General features: G+C 42.1%; 1 protein-coding gene across 2 annotated transcripts in view; it reads left to right on the top strand.

The window, feature by feature from the left end:
* Positions 1-21,594, top strand: part of SCAI (suppressor of cancer cell invasion) — a 42,656-nt gene that overhangs the window by 8,272 nt on the left and 12,790 nt on the right. For both annotated transcript variants that reach the window (XM_053473512.1, XM_053473511.1), the window contains exon 2: positions 16,328-16,457. In XM_053473512.1, coding sequence (XP_053329487.1) covers positions 16,354-16,457 — 104 coding nt within the window. In that variant the 5' untranslated portion in view covers positions 16,328-16,353. The remainder of the gene's footprint in view (positions 1-16,327; positions 16,458-21,594) is intronic.

The following is a 21,594-nucleotide window of genomic DNA, read 5'->3' as shown; positions in this document are numbered from 1 at the left end:
GCCAACCCCAGTGAGCTTCTGTTGGGGAATGGCTTGGCTGGCCCTGTGTAATGTATGTGTAAATGTCTTTCTTCAAAGTCGTATACATTGCGTTATGCAGGAACACTCGGCCTTCACTTGCTCATGTTGGCCCTTGATAATAGTGAAATGAGAGAGTTGCCGTTAGTGAATAGACACCACCGATCCCCTCCCATATCATTGTTCTTGGCAAGTGGAGCTGTCACCTTCACAGCCTTTAGCAAACCCAAATGATTTATTAAAGCGAGCTGCAGCTCAAGCTTTTCCTTCAGTCGCTATAATTGTCTTGGAGTTACTCGGTTTAAAAGTTACGTTTATCGTTAAGATTTGTCTCATTGTGAAAAATACTAATTGTGTAAATGTATTCATTTTTTTAAATTAAACTATTAACATTAAAATAAAATGTTATCGTCTGTTTTGCTACACGTGGGACCAGCCATCTTTCTGCTGCAATTCCATATAAAAAGTAACATTCATTGCAAATCCCACATAGGATAGACCATTTCAGCTCTTGATTCAATTGGAGTGTTATCTTGTGTGTTTTGTTACCCATTAATGAATCAGGGGAGGAATTACTAAGGAGAATAAAAAACAGGCAAAGGATTTTAAGATCTTTGCTCCTTGGTATATAGCTTCACTTCCAATATAAATGTATTTTTTTTTGTAAATAGAATTTTGAAATCTGTAGGAAAATTTTAGTTGCCATTTTGATTTTTTAGGGGCCAAAGAAGAAATGTAAACATTGGAATCTACACAGCTTACACGTTTTTAATGCCAACAGTTTAGAAGCCATGGTTAGTTGGCTCGTGAGTTTAAGAAAGTGTCTTGCTGCAGATCTTTTTGTCATCGGGACTCGATGGACACAGACAGCCACCTTTCTAAGAGAGTATGATCTCATTGTACACTGAGGGCAGTAGTGACATCACAGACACAGCGGTATAAGCAGTGTAGCCGCTCTAGCAACCAATGAAATGCTTCACCTGCTTGTTTCACTTTGTGTTGTAATTGCCGTTTATGAAAACGTTGTTATGAAATGATTGTGTACGTAGGAGCGATACTGTGAGGATGCATCCCACCTGTTCTTGGATGTTTTCCTGGACGTCCGTTTACCGGCAGACAGTGAAATGTTTTAGGTGAAGCTCGGAAAGTCTTCTGACTGCACGTTGCCATCTGCCTGCAGGTACGGAACAGGAGGCATAGGCAGCCGGCTAATGGAAACCACTGGAGCCTGAAATACATTTCACACGCGTGCTTTCATTTTGCACAGCAGCCTTTAGCAGGTCCTATTGATCAAGGCCCAAGGTCAGCAGCTGATGTGTGCCATGGCAGTAATTCGGCCACATACAGATAAGAGTGATGGCTATGACCTAGTGGAGACATAGCCAGGCCACCACTGTATAATGGGTTACTATAAAATGTATATTGCCACAATAACCTCTCCGCAGCGCTACAGTGATCATGTTACTTTTTAGCGGATTCGTTGTTTTCTGCGTTCAGATATGTACCGCACTGTGTGCTAGATGTGTCATTTCAGCCCAAAATTGCCAGTGGATGCATAAAATGTCACCGTACCTCCTCATCACTAATTATTAATTGAGATTATAGAAGCATGCAGGTGAATCGGGAGAATGTGTAGTCTGCAGATATTACATCCTTGGGCAAGCGAGTAATGGAAATGATTGGTGATTAACATACATCAGGTTTATATACTGGTGTTAACGTTTTGATCATGCTATTTTGCCATTGGTCCATACAACTGGAAACCTAGTGGTAATTTTCAAGGACTCTCAAGGTTTCAGGATATAGTGATTACATGGCTGTATTCCATTATATTTGTAAAGCCTGGTCTATGGGTTTTAGAAGAGTAGCTTGAGAACCATTGCTTTAAAGGATATCATTGACACCCCCAGTGTCAAGGTAAATACATCACCATCCACAACTGTGCGGGAAGTAAAGGGTGCATTCTCATCCTACGTTATAATTGGTTTGTATCCTGTATCAGAATAGCTAGAAAGTATCAAATGAAGTCTACTCCTTTTTAATATGAAAAACGGCATCAGCAATTTTAAAGAAACAGTCAAAGGGCATTGATCTTATTTAATATGATAAAATAGTATGAACCACCCTTTGTTGTTGAAATGATGGGTTCATTCACTGACCTTGGGTGGTGTTTCTTCAGCTAAATTACAAGAAAAAGTAAAAGGGGACATGATGTCCCTTTAACACAGAATTCCCCCATCACATTCCGTTAAAGCTGGAGTCCTGGTTTGCCATTTTTATAAACAGAAGCCGTGTATCCGAGCACAGGTGTGTCTGTTATCTTCATTTGATCCTCCTGGGCTTAGGCAGGAGAATTCGTGATAAACATGCCCTATAGGATCGCCTACTCATCGTGCGTCTCAAAAAGCTGAATGTGATATGGGAGAAATTTCAGCTTTAATCTCATTGCGAGCGTCTGTATACAGCACACCCCGGGACCTGCGGTACCTGGAGATGAGTCCTTTCGCTTCTGTAAATAAAATGGTTAATGTTTGTTGTGGAATTATCTGCCGGGCCGACAGATTACCCGCATGCTGCTTGATCTAGGTTCTAGTCTTTCTGCGAGTTGGCTGTCTCCTGCTTAATGCTGATCTGTCTCCCTTTGAAACAAGTTACACCACAGAAGCAGATAATGTTTTGGGAAATTAAGAGCGTTGATTAACATTTTATGGAACAAACAGCGGAAGGCAGGTCCAGATCTCCGTCAGACAGAATGATTCCTCCCTCGCTCCCAGCTGCCGCTGCTGGCATTTCTGCTTATGGAGAGTCTCTGCTTCTTCTGTCCTGACGCATGTTGAATATTCTCTGTATGGATCAAGTGGTTCTCTTTATGAAAAGACCAATTTTATTTACATATCTGGAAGAAACACATTACAGTTTATTCACTGCGGAAGTTGGCCGGAATACAGTGAACGGTTTCGATTTTGTACCCAACTCTTCTGTTTTCTATCTCTTCTTCTATTTCTGGTCTCAACTGTCACTGATCACACGGTGATCCTGATTGCAGTTTGTGTGATTGGCCAGCAGGGGGATCCCAGCAGGGTCTGGACAGGGCCAATGGGATCTCTTCTGCTCTGATCAGTGCTTCTGGTAATGTCCACATTGACCAAACGTGGAAATACGCTTAAGTGTGAATGGTGCTCGCACCGAGTGCCGTGATTTTGTCGGCTCATAGCCTGTGTCAGTGCTGGTTTAATTGGATGAAAAGTTAGGTTTCGCATACCGTGGATTTGGGCTACGGAGTAATCTGTGATAAACAAGGCAGGTTAAACAGACCAATTCATATGATCATCACTGTACGCTGTATGATAAATGTAGCCAGAGAAGCGTTCCTGACAGAAACGGCCTGAATATATCTGTATATCAGCTGCATTAGCAGCACTTTCCAAATACAAAATTGTGAATAATTGAGAGCGCTTGAAATCCTAACGGGAAGCAGAATTGCTGTGGGGTTTCTAAGAAGCTGAAAGCCTCCAGCAGAGCTGCGGACCTCTGTCCTGTAAAAGCTGTTCGCAGACCGGCGTGTGGGATTCTGTGGTCATTAGCCGTTGGACTTTATTGCCAGTGCTATTATCACAGTGGGTGGGGGGGGGAGCGATAAAAGGGAAAAAAAAAATATTCTGCAAATATCCTATGGACTGGCACGAAATACAGATGTCCACGAGCTATGTTATTCTGGCTTAATGTCATCTCTTACCGTTATTATGTTCTGTGTTAGACAAAAATAAGAACGTTGCCTGCATTGTCTTCACCCCCTTGAAATATATAACCAACTAACCAAAGCAATTGTATTATCTCCAAATAAGAGGTTATGAACTAAAGCAATGACAACACGGAACTGGAAAGACATAACCACACATGCCAGAGACAATACCCCACTGCTTTCCCTCTCCTAACAAGAGTCATTACCTTGATTACAGTTACAGCGGAGTCACTGAATGGACCGCGCTCTGTACTCTTCTGACCAAATCACAGCAGGTGTCTTCTAACAAGCCCAGCATGATTCAATTTACCCCAGCACCTTCCTATGTTCTTCATTCACTTATGCAGACCCATTATGTTCCCTCCACGATGTCTACTGGAGGATGCCATCCAGCCAAAACATATTGCTTTTTAGCGCTTCTTGAATGTGGTCTGCAAGGCCTTTTTATCACGCTCCTCAAAATGACGCAATGTTGACCGAGAGTTGGGAAGAATAGTCCTGCTGCTGAATATTTCCGCTATTGTGTGTATTAAATCCTTGACAACCGCATTTTTCATCGAGTGGGACGTTAATCCTGGTGGCGCCATTGCGTTTCAGAGTCACAGAAGTCTTAGAGCTACTGGCTTACAGTATTTCAAGAAAGTCCAAGACAAATTGCCTTCACAGATTTGCCTTATATTTGCAGTCTGTGAGGGATAAGCTAACGTGACTTATTGTTAAAGATACATACGCGGTGCCAGCACCTCAGTTATATTTTCTGATGGACTAATCCCTTGGTGGAATTTATGAACCACCAAAAATTCTAAAGGGGTTCTGCCTCAACCCAAGCCTGGACTTATGGCTTTCCAAGGGGATGTAATATACAACCACAAGCATACCGGTCGAAATGGGTAGATCCTTACGATGGCTCCTATATGAGCAGGATAGAAGATGGTTCCAAGACAAAATTATCTTTATCCATTACACAGATTGCTTCCGTTTGCCGTTGTGTGGGATTGGACTAACAATTGTGACATTTCCCTGATTTAAACGTAGGTCTTGACCTTACGCATTGCAAAAAACACTGACTTACCGAACCGAAAAGATGGGTAGACCCCAAACGCCTATTCCCAACACCATATGCTGTGAATCTGTCTTGGCTGCAGTAAAATAATTAAGGGAAGTATTGCTGAGCGTTCTTGCCATTTCTGTTTGCATCCCGAGTGTTCTGCTTTGCTGATTGCATGAATATCTGACAATGCGTTTTCACCTTCCCTCGCATCTGCTAGCTTGCTCCCTCTCCGACTGATGGCACGGCTGCCGAGAAATCAAGATTGAGACGTTTACACGGATACATATTAATAAATCATATAGCAGCCCTGATCACCAGTCTGTTCCCTAAATAATGTATCTGTTGTGCCCAGAGCCGAGTTGTTTTAACATTGTAAATTGCCCGTGGGCGATGTTTCGTCTACTCACAAGAAAATTAAAGGAAAAAAGAAAATGTATGCAATGCATTCCTAGCCTCTTTGACTTTCCGTGGAATCGTAATGTAATAGTGGTGGCTAAATGAAAAGGCTAGTAACCTCCACATGCTTATCTTCAAACTCAAGGTCTGAATACATCGCCTGAAAGCCAAGCAGCTGGTGGTAGGGAAATGACAAATGCATGGAGGGGATTCAGAAGAATAAAAGTGCGTATAATGGCTGGAGTGGCCCTTTAACTTAGAAAATTATATGTTTGTTAATATTTTCTTTACAAGCTGTTGGTATATCTCCTGTCTCTAATGCCATCAGGCAAATGCCCCCATGCATCAAGTCAACAGAGCCAATGCCTGCCCTAATCCACTTGGCATAACAAATAGTCACTTTATCCGGTCCAAGGACTTCCAAGTGTTACTTTACAACTCGCTTATTGGTCACCGATTCATTATCAACTGATTACCTTTGGATCCTTTTTGCCGCATAATTAATTGGCTGAAGCCAACTGGAGATGACGTTTCCTGCCCGGCATTTAGCTGGTGTGTGGGGGGGGGGACAATTGCTTCGGGGGTATTCTGCAAAAATTCCCGCCATACATTTCCAAAAGGTATAACACAAATAAATAAGAGACCACACAGCTGTCATATGCATGGAGTGACGTACACTGGATACTTTCACTGTTGCAGTAAACAGAGTATTGGGAAATTGAGTTTCCCGCAGAGCAGTTTTCAAAACGGCATTAATATTCCGTTAACCTGTGTAATTCCTCCCCTTGGGTTTAACTTCTTTAAGTGAAGTGACGTTGTCCTGGAGTGAGCTTATCGCAGGCAAGATCTCGTCTCTTCTGAACATTCGGTTTGGGTGATTGTAGTTTAGCCAGGACGTATGCTTTTTACGTATTGATCCATAAAATAAAAGGCCTACAGGACACTTGGGGGTTGTGTCTAAAACGTTACATTTCTGCAATTCACTGAAGATTTCAGGATTGCATATTTTAGACCGTATTGTTTTCCTTTGATAATCTTAGCAAGACCTGTGCGCTTGGGATACGGGAAAACTGTGAGACCTGGTGGCAGACAGAAGAGCGTACATCAAAAATACTTCTTTTTCAGTGACATCATAGCGATGTCTTATGAATTCGGACTTGGTGTGTGGCATATGGTAGGGTTTGGAAACTTGGAAGACCTTTGGTTGCTCTGTTAAATATCCTTATACCTAGCAGGATTTTAAAGAGGCGATCATGCTTGGATATTTTTTATTATTATTATTATTATTATTTTATTGGAAGATCAGTTAAGCCAACGTTTGCTTTGTCAATCCATGTTTGTAAAAAAACCAACTAGTTATTTAATTAAATTGTTGATGGATGTTAAAACATATTATTTTCCTGGTGCACCCCTAGGTTACTCTCTGGTTGTGTTGCTGTTTTTCCACCACACTGATGCAGTGCGCCCTTTTCTCTGAGGCTGTTCCGCTTGCTTTTAAATGATGTACAACCATAGAATTATTTCATGAAAAACAGAGTGACGGTGCTACTAAAATAATTTAAAATTATAAACCCCCAAAAGCTTTTCAGGACGGATATAGATCCCAGCAGGATTCAGGACGGCACCCCCACGGGCCCGATTTCACTCTCCGGTGTCTGATGGTATTATTCTAAAGTGCAACGAGGTTCTTCATTAGAAAAGAGAAGTAAAATGATTTTGTCTGTACAAACGCTATTGTATTGTGGAATTAGTCGGCATACCCGCTCTTTCTTTTCATCACCTCCTCTCTCTGTTGGGTGTTCCTCAACATGTAGAACACGCTACGTTGCGTGTTACAGAAATTTTGCTAATTAGAGCTTTTAACACAACCAATGTAAACGAATTGTATTCTTGAAGTGTTAATAGAGCGGCTGTGGTAATTGCCCTTTATTAAGTTACCGGTTTATACGGCTTTCTATATTTGTAAACCAAGCGTTGCAGAGCCGTGTTAGAATCGTAGGGACGTATGGCGCTCGTGCCCTGCCCTGGGAGACGTACAGTGACACATGTGCGCTGTTACTGCCGAGTGCGGGCCTTTACTATTCAAATAGTCCAGAAATAATTGCTGGGATTATTCAACACAAGTGACATATTCACATAAAATGCCCAAGTTTTCCCAAAATTAAGAAAACTTCAACAACCTCCGGCAGCGTTACACGTGTGCATCAGTCGTAACTGAGCTAGACCACAATGTCACAACAAGTGCGCAGACAACATGTTACGTCGGTGACCCGTCTGCTTCTGGGAGATGGTAGTCAAGTTATTAATGAAGCCCAGCTCTCGTTTTGACATCTTTGTATTCCTTTAGCCCTGGAATGGGAATAAAAAGCACTCCCCCTCCCCCCTACTTATTTTAATGTTATTTTATGTCCTATAATAACATTGAATTGCAAGCTTGTTGTTATTTATTGTTTCATATAGTGCCATCATATAGCGCATTTTTATACATTATTACGTTTTATCCCTATGTATAGAAATCAACTGAGGCATAATAAGCACTACATTCCCACGACCTATGACCTCAAGGGAGTTTGATGCATTGTCCGTGTATTGTGATGATCTCATATCTCTACAAAAAGTAGGCTGAATATTGGCTAAATTGTGATGTCATGATTGGAATGCTTTATGCGTCTTTTCTCCCCCTCAACTGATTGGCTGTTCGCTGCAACTGTGATTGCTGATTGGTCTGTCCTTTTGTCAGGGTACATTCCAAAACACTTGACAGTTTGTGATTCATTGTCTTGTAGAAGCACAGTTTATAGACAGATTATCCCGTAATTTGCAAACAGAATTTTACTATCCGGCCAAGAATCTATTATTTTGATTTATTTGACACTGGAGCAACGCTGGCAGATGGGCAGAAAGGATCTGAAGAGCAATTTCCACACCTATGACAGATTATGCCACAAGTGTTTATTAAACACAACATGTGGCATTTACTTCATTGTACGTACTGCATGTATACCAAATAAAATGTCAAAAGCACTGTAAGTAATACATCATCACCGTCTGCCTAGTGTTAACTTTTTATTAAAATAATCTTGGGTAATATAGATTTATCTAAATATACTTTCTATGAAAGCAGGAAAAAAGGTCTCCTGTCCAAAACCTTTTTCCCGCTGCATGCCGCTTCTTTTTCCCACCAACACAAATGGGCCAAAATCGTTAAGGGCCAACCCTGGTGCGCTTCTGCTGTGTGGCTCTGTACAATGCATAGTTAAGACTCTTTAGCCATCCGATTATGCATTGTACTGAGCCAGCTGGAGAAACTTGCCATTGTTTGCCGTCATCAGACTAGAGAGTTGTGGTTTCAAGCCGGGCTGTCCAGCTGATGGTTGGGGCATGGGGCAACCAGCAGGATACGCAGCGGGGCAGACTCACTGAGCGGGTCTAAAATTCTTAAAGCAAGCCAGTCCGAGTTGGAGGACGGACAGAAGCCAAGTGAGGTCACGATCTAGGAAAAGGCTCCAGACAAGGTAAGGGTGTGGAGCTGTGAGATAGAGTGCGGATCTTTTAATGTGAGTGTGTATGTGGTAATTGGCACGAGTGTGCATTAGTGTGAGCGTGCAATGTGTGTTTGGGTCCATTGCCTGGTTTATTAGTCTGACACAATCTGTCTCTCCACATCAATGAATTTGGACAGCATTTGTCTGTCCAAATTCTATTACTTTCTCAATCTACCGGTATTATTCATTGTACTAAGCTTTGGTTCTTGGTAAACTTTAAACAATGAAATCATATTGTGGTAAAAATGTGTGTGTGTTTGTGTGTGTATATGTGTGTGTATATATATATATATATATATATATATATATATATACCGTATATTCCGGCGTATAAGACGACTGGGCGTATAAGACGACCCCCAACTTTTACAGTCCAAATATAGAGTTTGGACTATACTCGCCGTATAAGACTACCCCTCTACCCAGCGTACAACAACCAGCCAATCACGGCAAGCGATGTACCTTACCGGTGATTTGCTGACATATACATACATGCACTGCCCTTACACACACACACACACACACACACATATATAATATATATATCTATATATATATATCTACACATATGCCTGTCCATACATACACATTTATACACTGCCCTCACCACACACCCCTGCCTTTACACACACATGTATATGTATATATATATATATATATATATATATATATATATATATATATATATACACACACACACACACGTGTGTGTGTGTGTGTATATATATATATATATACACCAGTGTGTGTGTGTGTGTGTGTGTGTGTGTGTATATATATATATATATATATATATATATATATATATATATATATATATATATATATATTTCTCCCCCCTTTGTCCCTTTCTCCCCATCTCTTACCTTATCTTCTGTCTTCTTTCTTCCATCCAGTTGTGGGAGCCCGATGTCTGGCACTTCAGACCTCGGCTTCCCTGCTCTCTAATCACTACGCGCCGGCTATTGATGCCGGGCGCCGGGACATGACGTCATCCCTGCGCTCGACATCAATAGCCGGCGCCTAGTGATTAGAGAGCAGGGAAGCCGAGGTCTCAAGTGCCAGACCTCGGGCTTCCCTGCTCCCTCATCACTACGCGCCGGCAATTGATGCCGGGCGCCGGGACATGACGGCATCCCTGCGCTCGGCATCAATAGCCGGCGCGTAGTGATTAGAGAGATTGGTGGCTTCGTGGGAACCTCCGGCTTGGTAAGTACCCGGCGTATAAGACGACCCCCCACTTTTAAGAAGAGTTTTGGGGGTTAAAAAGTCGTCTTATACGCCGGAATATACGGTATATGTATATGTATAAATGGCTACGAGCCAGCCTGGCACTAATCAAGTACTGTATCTGATACATGTGTATGATATACATCATTTGTATATGAATCCCAATAATGAAGCTGAAAACAGTAACGGAGACAATATCAATCCAATAATAGGTATTCACCCAATATGCTTATGTATAATAATACGTTTCTCTGCGCTTCTGTCCCCCCCAGAGTGTATATGAGCGGCAACATTTCATTATACTACGTAGGCTTGAGTTTCAACGTAAGTACGAGGATATACGGTTTTCGTGATAGATTAACTTTACACATCCGTATATTTATTGATCTGCCATCTAGATGCTGGATATAAATACACGATCTGCCCTTGGGTTTGTCACTTATGGTTTACTGCATTGCTGTCCAATTGCTGGTTTCTATACCGTGAAGGTCAGTCGGAACCTCTCGGATGGCTAATATTACGACACATTTGGAAAAAAGCAGCCAGGATCATATTACCTCTTTGTATGTGGAATGGATATCTTTAAAAAAAAATCTAGATTTTCCGTTGTGCAAACTCGTTTTATTAATCTGTTATGCCGTTTTGGATATTAAGTAACTTCTGCAATGCACTTAACTTACAGACCTTAGTGAATGCACCTGTTTATTGCCAGGGCAGTCATCATATTGTACTTAATGAAGGCTAGGTAAGTTTTGAGTCTAAGACTGTTAATAATAATGACCATCATACAAAAAGTAGAAGTCCTAGCCACCAGGGTTACAGCTGAAATAAACAGTACCGTTCAAAAGCTGGGTGTTATATACAGACAGAAAACCAATAGCCATTTTAAGGTCCCCCCCTTAATTCATAATGCACCTTACTTACAGATATGCCCACCTGCCCCCCTAGATATGCTTTATGCCCCCTAGAAGTGCCACTCTACTCCCTGATATTCCACTCTGCTTCCTAGAAGTGACCCCCTCGACTTACAAATGCACCCCCAGACTCCCTGGTGTCTATTGGGGCCGGCCGGTGGACGTCTCTCCCATGACGGTGCATCTCCGTCATAAAAGCCCCGGCTGAAGTTCAGGCAGCAGTGGTTCTCTGCGCACATCGCTGCAGCCGATAAACGTCTGCGCAATACGCGTAGGCAACCTCCGCTGCCGGCACTTCTGTGGTGGAACACCGGAAGGTTATGTCATGCCGGTGCTCCACCCTAGAAACCCCGGCAGCGGAGGTTGTCTACGCACATTGCGCAGACGTGCATGGCTGCTGGAGAGGAGGATCCAGGTCCCCTGCATCGCTAAATGAAAAAGAAAAAAACACCCACCCGGAACTACATGTGCTGGGCGTTGGGCAATACGAACTTCGCATCCCTGCACTAAACCCCGAATATAGGGAGGAAAAGTGTGGCCTATATTCGGGCCAATACGGTGTGTGTATGTGTATATATATATATATATATATATATGTATGTATGTATGTATGTAAAATGTAAATAGTTTTAAAGATTTTGCCGCTTCAGAACCTTGCAAAATTGGATTCCTGCGTGTCAGCAGGGATTGGGTGCCTGCGCCAGCGTGCTTACAATGTGATCGATATACGGATCAGTCAATATTCAATTACCTCTGCTGATTTGGGTGCTGTATTGTTAAAGCCGCAGTGACGCCCCGGCTGCAGCAAGCTGTCGGTTCTGCTCCTGTACCCTGCGGGGCAGAAGGGATCAGATCTTCACGTTTAGGTGCTGATCAGTTCTTGCCCCTATCTGTGTGTACGCACCGGCCTGTGTATGTGTGTAGTGTGTGTATTTCTCATTTTGCTGTTTGCGTGTATAAAGCAGCCAGTAGTCACGTCTCCTCGGAGCTGGAAGTGTTTTAGGTTTTTGTCCAGGCTTTTCATTGCCGTTTTGTAACCTCCTGGGCGCAGCGAGATCTTTTTTTAGAATGCCCCTTGGCTTACAATAGTTTAATTTTGTCTTTATTGATTGCACTGGACTTTTTCTGCCAGAGGCATCAATGATGTTGTCTTTGACATTCACCTTTACTTGTAGCCACAACTCTGATGACTTGCCGTGTGTGCCGGAGCGATATCTTGCAGGATTTGACCCCGGAAGACCGTGTATTCCTCTCGCCAAAGATACAGACTCTGGGGGTGCTCCTGGGTTCCTTTTTACATGTAACATGTTATCACGCAAATACACCATTGCTTGTTGACTGGGTAGAGGTTACAGACATCAACACAATATCCCGGACTTAATATATGTTTATTGGTGCAAGTGAGCTCCAACTTTGTCTGTCTGAGAAGTTTGGAAGATGTCACCATCCCTTTTGGAAGAACACGGCCCCTGACTGACTCACCATGGCTCTAGTGACGTCACGTCGCCTTTACCTTTAGGAGCGCACACCACAGAAGTCTTTGGGTCATCCATACAGTGCGGAGGCTCCGGTGTAGGCCGGTATATAATAGTGTAGAATAGATGTACATCTGTGTAGATTAACCACTGGTGGAATTCCTAGGCAGGTAACGCAGGGTTCCAGGGGTTAATGCAGGATGATCATACAATACCAGGTTTGGTATCAATCGGGAACAGATAGGGCTAATCGGGAACAAATTCAATAGGCAGGAGAGTTATCAAGCAAGCCACAGGCCAATAACAGCAAAACACGAATCCAACACCGCCGACGACATCAGCGAGACCGCATTAGGGTACCTTTAAAAACTTTATGCTTGAGGTTCCTATCGGCCATCTTTACTAATTTCATTTTGCTGCGCTGTGTGTTTAGATTCATTAAGCAGCCAATATTTTTACAAACAGAAAATGGCTTGAAGTTCCCGAATTCTCTTTTTATAGTTTCAGAAAACGCAGCGGGCGCCAGCAATAGATGCGAGCGTAGAAGACGCACGTTTAAAAATAGCCTGTCCTACGTGAAGTTGCCCTCTTGGGAATTGAGCACATCGGAGGTGCGGTAACCAAACTTACCGTTATCAATCGAATTCAGTGCTACCCTAAATCAAGATATCGCGCTTCCGTGAGCTTGTGATGAAACTGTATCTGTCACCCGTGGCTCGCTTTACATATTATTTTCCTATGATCGCTCATATCCGTATTGATTCCTGAGCAAGTTAATAGATTAGTGTCCTGAAGCTTTTGACCTTTTTAGAGCATTGATGACCCCCTTATAAAGGCAGCTAAGCACAGACCATCCACCCGTATAGATCTCCTCCCATATGTTGCATAAAACGCTATTTGTCTGTTAACCCAGTCTTTGCTAGCCACTTAGGCTGAGTATTATTGTGGGCTAGAACACACCATAGGCAAGATGTTGATTGCAACTAAACAGAGACTCAACACTAATCTTCATTTTATTTACCCGTTAATTCTTCACGTATTAAGCTGCAGCTTCAGCTTCCTATGTGATGGAGAGCATGGGGTGATGCTACCACTGGCGCCCTTGATATGGAATGGTATCACTCTACTGACTTCTGGTTTTATCATCAGGCAAAAAGTTGCTTTGAAAGTTAATGCAGTTTATGTGCAGACCCACGTCAGCATGTACTATTACCTTACTGAGAGAGTGGTAGATAAATGGAACAACCTCCCGACAGAAGTGGTAGAAGCCAATACAGTGAGTGAAATTTAAAATGCATGGGGAAGGCATAAAGCTTTCCAGAATCTAAGATGAGATCAAGGACTGATTAAGATGTGAGTCTATATCAGGAGAAATGGGCAAATGGATATTATGTGCCATCAAATTCTAAGCGTGTAACCAATAGGAACCCTTTATGAAAGTAACTGATATGTAGGCTGTACTATCGATGTTATTCAAAATTATCCTGCATTCTGCCAATTTCTGGCTTACAAATTCACTAATTATGTCTTATCCCATACTTTCCAATAAAACGGCTGTCCCATCGTTTACTTGGTTGATTAGTTTGTGTTTCAAGGCACGGTAAGGCAGGCTGGTAAGTCTGGACAAGAGGTTCCAGAATCCTAAATTCTAAAAAAAAAAAGGATTTTTGGATGGAAATTTGGAATGTGTTTTATTACAAAAGTTGAGAATGAAACTATAACTTAGAGTTGCTACGATTGGAAATAGTCGGAAAGTGAGATGAAGTATAATGTAACGGGTGGTAGATCAGGAGGGCAGGTGGTAGGGAGATAAAAGAAGTGCAAAAAAACAAATCTTGCAGTAGGATTAGCACATGGGCTGGTTGAGTGCTGGGTATAGTGTTGTAGCTTTTACTAAACTGTTTGAAATCAGATGAATTTGAGAGCTTGAGGTGGTAGAAGAGGACAGAGAACTTGAAGGTACTAATAGGGTGCTTGGGGTTGTGAGAAAAGTATTTGGTGAAGTACATGCGTTTAGCTATGGAAAGCTTAGATTTAATATTTGAAACTTCCCATTTGTTTAGTGGGCTGAGATTGGTGGTGTTGCTGAAGCTATATTATCCAGAGGGGTAAGAGAACTGTAATCTTACCTCTAAATGCCTGTTTATCGCGAAGGACAGTCTAGCTATATAGGCCAGAAAGGGATCTCTTATGTTTTATTTGTCCGAAGCATTACCATCCTTGGTGTGAAAAGGTTCCATGCTAGAACGGTTGAGTACTTCAATGGTGTCTAGCCCTGGATAAATGCTTCTTAAAAACATGTAAAAGCAAACATTCTGCTCTTATGGCAAAGCAGAGCGTAGCTACAAAAACCAGCAATAAAGTATGTGAAGGCTGAACACCAGTCCCACCATAGTGGACGTTAAAATCCCTCACGACATGAATGTTCTGAGCCTCCGTCTGTTTATTTGTCATTTATTTGTCATTAATTAAGTGCTAACCACTTCTACTATTGCTATGTATTTATCATGTGATGTCATAAAGTCCCTGTTGGTGTAATGGTCAGGTGTCCCAATACTTTTGTCCATATAGCATATGCAGTGAAAGCTTTTACATTTCATCTGCAGGTTTTTTCCTTGTAAAGTGCAGATCTATTAATGCGTTGGACGCGAGAATTTAATTATTGCCAAAGATTGCAAGTGTCAGGATCTCCTCGCAGTCTCACACGTCTCGTTTTACTCCCACCGTTCTGTCGGGGAGAACACCAGCACCTCCCGCTGACTGCTGGCATCTTCTCAAAATGTGCTACTAGTTTTTATCACTCGCTGTGGAGGTGGCTGCTGTACCTTAACTCAATATACTTCTGAGATAGATGGCCGCGGGAAGGCTTATAATGCGACGGCACTAGAGGTTCATTTGATAACAACATGCGTAGGATTAGTTTGAATAAATAATAATAATAAATATTAATAAATAATAAATGAATAAATAATAAGTCACTTTAAGGCCGTTGTCTTTTAATGTTTGTCACAAGTTAGGACTACGTTGTTTCTGTTACTCTGGTCCTGTTGAAATGGGCTTTAGGTGAGGATTAAGACGCGTGTCTGAGTCAGGAGCGTTCATCTCGTTCATCGGTGGAATAAGGATATAAAACTGCATGATTTAATTTGTCACCTTTGTCACCGTTATGTTATCTCGAACCAAACACTCTGGCATCACGTATGAATACCAGTACTGTAATCTAAGCGATCACCGATTGATTCTTTTACCTACGCCCTTCCTGTTGTATGCGTATAGAAACCCTTAAAACCCCCTTGGAAGAGAAATGCTGTCTGCTTTCTTGGGGACTGATAAGCTATAAGCATCCTAAAGTAGATCTGCCCCAAAAAGGCTGACTCCACTTCTCGACCGTTGCGTCTCTTTGGAAGGCTTACCCCAGTTTTCCGGTTTCCCTGGAGCCTTGTTTTGTGTTGAAGATCACATAGCATTACGATGAATAGACAGGGGGGTCAGGATATCATTTTAATGTAATGCAATGGAACTTTAAAAAAAAAATAATAATTCGAGTAGGGTAAGGCTGTGCAAAAACCATTGATGGTCACACGTAGCCTTTGGGAAGCCATTTGCTGTAGAGAAATTAAAGTTTAGCATGTTGGTCTCATGTATGCACCAAAGGTATAGTGACTGCTCTTTATGCAAAACCCTCAGTCCTTTACCCACAAATTACACAGGTAGTGCGTCACCGGGGGGCGATTGGCTCTCAGGTGCTGCAGTTACCGAGGCAGCCATTGGTGTCACATAATGTGCATTAATAGGTGGTATGTTGGCAGCTCGCACATGGAGAGTGCAAGCTGCGGTAAAAACAGCTCGGTACAATGGATATCATATTAGTCTATACAGACTGCATGGTATGTGATTGCCAAGTGTCAAATTAAGTGTGATGTAATCTGTTTGTTTTTGTTTTTTCCCACTTTTAGGGCAGAGGACAACATAAGGCAGAGTAATGTCGGTCACCAATGATGATGACATCCCACAGGTGGAGAGAAAGACAGTGACTGATTTCTGCTACTTGCTGGATAAGTCCAAGCAGCTCTTCAATGGTCTGAGGTTAGTGTGATGTGGGGTATGAAGGATAAGCCTCCACATTTGTGAACATCTAAACCTACTGGCTACCAACATCTTATATTCTAGTTTGGGGTGCAAAACGTTCCCCCTCCTTGGCTATATGTTGTAATGGACCAGACATGCGAGTTTCATAGTGGCTTTTCATAGTGAAGTTTGTGCGATAAGTATCTGACCACATAGCGTAACGTTACTCTGACGCCCACATTCACTGGAACTGTCTTACAGTCTCATTCGCTCTCAGTCTCTCTACCTTATCCGCCGACCACTTTTGCTTCCGTGTCTCGCAGCTCTGCTTCTTTTCTAGCATCCTCTTCATCTTCTTGTTCTTCTATTGTCTTCCGTCTTTTTCCTCGACCGCATCTCCACGTTTATGACCTCCCCATGAACATCCACAAAATGTCGGTGCTTCCCCCATGCTCCGGCATTTTGTAGAAGTTCACCGGGAAGTCATGTCCGTGGAGATGCAGACAAAGAAAAAAATGAAAGAAAGAAGATGAAGAATATTCTAGTGGAGCTGCAAAACATGGAATCGGTCCGTAGAGAAGGTAGGAAGACATTCAGGAAGTGTAAGAGAGAGTGAATGAGACTGAAATTGAACATGAATGAGAGTGGAAGTGAATGAGTCCACATAATTTTAACGAGAGACTGAGAGATTTGCCCTAAAGGAAAAAAATTAATAATAATAGTAATCTACTCATAGTGTCAATGGGATTATTACAGACTACGCTTGGACTGAAATACAATGATTACTTCTTCAGAGGAGAAAAATACATGCCTTCTTAGTTCACAAGGAGTTCTAGAATTGTAATCTGATTAATATATTGACTACAAACGAATCAGCATTTTTTTTTTGACCTGGTATTAAAGCATTGACCCGGGCGCATCGCATATTATCTCAACTCCTGTAGGTACATGATTTCTGCAGTAGGTTGCAACATTTTGTTATTCTCCACTATGATATTGAGTTGTAGGCAGCAATAGGTTTTGTGGCAGACATTTTACTTAATGCCTATAGGCACCAATGAGTGCCACTGGCCCTGTTAATAATATGTCTAAGATAGCTGTAGTTAGGATTTCAACTTCTCACACTTCTTATAAGGGAATTTCCACTGTTTCTTTCAAAAAATGATTTTCAAAAAAGCTGTTTTCTTTTTAAAATTGTTCTATTTTCTTTTAATCATGTAATGTTTCAGGCAGCTGCATGTTAGCAACTCGTATGTGTTCTAGCTCCGCTATCTGAGCTCAATATGCTTGACAAGCACCCAGACTCCTTACCAATACTGCATTGTGGTAAACAATATGATGGCCCTATTGCCAGACTTCATTCGCATTGCCATAAAGAATCAGCACAGTGTGGTGTTTGAGCAGGAAAGTCACTCAAAAAGATCCCTTGGCTGACGTCAGCCTCTGGGTCTGCAGATAAAGGAAGCTTTACTGGGGCAATATAAAAAACGAAACCGGTTTATTGTCAGTGCTAACCTGCGTTACTGTGTACAGTACCGTATTTCCATGGGACTTCCCTATTTAAACATTGGTTCTGTAACATTTCTCACATCCTATATTTTACAATTCGATATAAAATAAAAAATCCCTCCTGTTACAGATAACTTGGTGATATTTGTGTGTTATGGAGGCGCGAAGGTGTCTGTTCTCAGGGTTGCAGGGTTAGATGTCCCTTAAACGGCATCAGGATCTCGTTTGGACATTTGGGATATCCCGTCTCCTCTGTATCTGTGTATGGATGGGTTATAACACCCTTAATTCTTTCTGTACAGTGAAGCAGAAGCATTTAATAAGGTCATTTAGGAACCTTAGTTCCTGAAGCCCGTTACTCTCTGTGCTGTCGCAATTCATGTGTGTAAAGTCGATTTTGTGTTTTCTTTCTTTCTTGCTACCCTTTTTTTTTTTTCCTTTTCATGAGCTTGGAAAAAAAATGTCATCTTCCTCGATCCTGAAAAATCAGCAACTGTTGAGGTTTTCACTTTTAATTTTCAGCTTCACTGCCCGTTTCCCTGACTGTGTGACGATGTGCCCTGACTTCACAAACTCGATGCGGCGGGTGGAGGGGCTGGATGCAGAGTATAGCGCCGGGGACAAACGCATTAGCTCACAGACACATATAATCTGAAGAACACTATGACATGCATGGGAAAGGCGTAAAGCCATCCTGAATCTAAGATAAGACCAAGGACTGGTTAAGATCCGAGTCTCTACATCAGGAAAAATGAGCAGACTAGATGGGTCAAATGGTTCTTATCCGTGGTCAAATTCTATGTTTCTAGATGCCGTCTTAAAGGAAAGATTTTGAATGTGTATTTTTTTATTTATATATGACCATGAATTGTGTATTTGTGTATTTTAAATAATGCAAATACAATAAGTATTTCTTGGAAACTCTTTATGACTGTCTCCCCCTGGAGTCCTGTGAGTGTACTGCAGCCGAGCCACTGGAATGAGATTGCATTGAGTCTGTGGATAGCAAATAATCTGAGCTGGGGCACGTTAAAGGAGACGGATGAAGGAGGGGGTTCTGAAGACTTCCTCCATGGGGGGACAAAATGGTAATTTAAAGGGGGCACTCGGCTCTCATAAGCATAACAGCCCTGTCCCTTTAACTTTTATCATGCCAGGTGACGATGCTCTGTTACAATATGGCTTTGAACCAGCCAGTTTTCCAAGGTTGGAGGAACTTGGCTTCACAAGGTTTAAATCCCTTACTCACAACAACAAAATATAATCCTAATCATATACATTCCTCTTGCTGACACATGAACAATAAACTATTTTGAAACCTCAAGCCGCCCCACTGCATAATAGCCTCTGTCATGGCCAAACCATCAGTGGTTGCATCGCGCTAATTTACTTTAACCTCTTTGGCTCTTGGTTTATTTCCAAAGCTAATATTCGAGAGATCACTCAGCTAATGGAGTTCCTGCAGAAGTCTGATCCATCTTATTTAATAGCATCTCTACCCTGTTCTTGCCGGGATCATTATGATTTTAGCTTTGGATCTGGCCCACTAACAATATTGATACCAAATCTCTCTATTTCAGTAGATAACATGTTGGCGTTAAAGGTCACTTTGAAGAGGACATCGTTTTAAATATTTGGCTGTCAACATCATCTTTGAATTCCCTATTTACACGCTGTTGGCTTTTACACGCAGTGTTCCCGCTCCCGTATTAACGAGACGTTTAGTACCTATCGGGTGTAGAGCTATCAGAATCATTTCACTGTGTTTGCCGTTTCCTATCTTCTTCTGCCTCCCATACTCGGCTTCTTCTGCGTCAGAAACCAGCGGAGCGTTTTTTAACTGCCTGTACCTCATACTGAGCTTAAAGCAGAGCGCTTCTAAAGAGCTGGCGGAGGAACGGGACGGAAGTAAAATCTTAATAAAATAAAAAACACATAGTATTCGGTTAATTATTTTTCTTTGGGACCCTTACTCTCCTTGTGTCCGCTGATCCCCATACTCTGCAGATCGGTGCCAAAAGAGGGGGCGACATTTTAAGCCGGTTCTGACTTGAGTGTCTCCTCCTCTCCAGCAAAACTCCCAATTCTCTGCGAAATCCCTGGGTTCTGAATCGAAAATACAAACCGAGAAGGATTTCTCTAACGTGGATACAAGTGCAGAATTCGGAATGCTCCGGAAACAATATGCATTACTAGTTCAAATTTCAGCAGCACCCCAAAATCTGTATTTACCTGCTTGTTAGGGGTATGCTCCTCTTTTTTTAATTCATTTTGAAGTCTAGTGTTTGCTTGGTGTGCACTTATTCCTTGCTTTACATTACATTTATTTATATAGCGCCAGCAGATTCTGTAGCGCTGACTGTTGTGGGGTCCAAATTAGACATAGAAGCCCCCCTGTAATCAACAGGGTGCCAGGATCAGCATAGAGGATGCTGCTAGCAGCACTACAGAACGTTTCACATAGCAATATTCTGCGCAGGGGATATCATTGTTACATTTTAACTTAATAATTGAATCATTCACTGCCCAATCTGCTACTTCCAACTGTTTCTACTTCACAATCTCTTGTTATTTTTATGTAGCTATTTTTAAAAGAAATACATGACAGATATGTTTTACTAATGGACCATTCTATAATATCTCTCTCTTTTTCTCTCTCTCTTCTCTTTCTCTCTTCTTCTCCTACCTTCTCTTCTCTTTCTCTCTCCGTCTTTGCTCACACTTTATCTCTCTTATTAACACACATTACTAACATCAAACACAGATATGTTGGCCTTTTGTGATTTTATATATATATATATATATATATATATATATATATATATATATATAATTTAATAAGGACACTTCATGACCTCTCGCTCTCTAGTTAGCTAGACTCCAATGGGCTTTCCGCTCTGTGTCTCTTTACTCCATAAGGCTGTTGTGATGTCATCGACATGCATTTAAAATGCACTTCCTCTTAAAAGTTCCCAGCCAGACGATTATCGTTACTTACTGATTTATTATAGAACCGTCATATTCCACAGCGCTGTACAGCGAGGACCATGATAGCGTCCCATGCTTATAGAAAATATGTGGGGACACAAAACCAACCCCGTGCCTTGGAAACACACATGGAAAGATTCCTTTGTGTTAAAGGGGTTAATGTAAATATTCCAGTTCTCCTTTTAAAGAGAAATGAACTGCTGTTAAAGCTCAACCACGAGAGTCTCTGGTTCCAGCCTTAAAACCGTGAAACACAAGACTTGCCCTCTGCTTTTATTGAGAAGGAAGGAAGTGGGGGAGGTGATGAAGCCTTTTGGGTAACCATTCCCTGTGCCAGTCTGTTTCCATGGAAACCGCTCACTGCAGGTGGCTGAGCTGTGTGTGATGGAGCGACGTTGCCTTGTGCCGGAAGAGGTGGAAGGCGCATGCAGAGAATGCGCTGATCAAGAGATCCTTCTCTTCTGTTTTAACATTTAAAGTCTGTTGAAACTTCCACTAGCAGAGAATCGGTTATGCCCCCCCCCCAATTTTGTGAGCCCCCTTACCTCTTCAGCGAGGGCAGGTTGTACCGCTGAGCATCACCCGATCACTGGGGGGATGGGGGAAAGCAGGTGGGACTGGCCCTGGGCCCTTCTATCTGCGATAAAACATAATTGTC

This window comes from Spea bombifrons, chromosome 8 (genome assembly GCF_027358695.1).
Source record: "Spea bombifrons isolate aSpeBom1 chromosome 8, aSpeBom1.2.pri, whole genome shotgun sequence".
Classification (NCBI taxonomy): domain Eukaryota; kingdom Metazoa; phylum Chordata; class Amphibia; order Anura; family Pelobatidae; genus Spea; species Spea bombifrons.
This window is presented reverse-complemented; position numbering and strand designations above follow the sequence as displayed.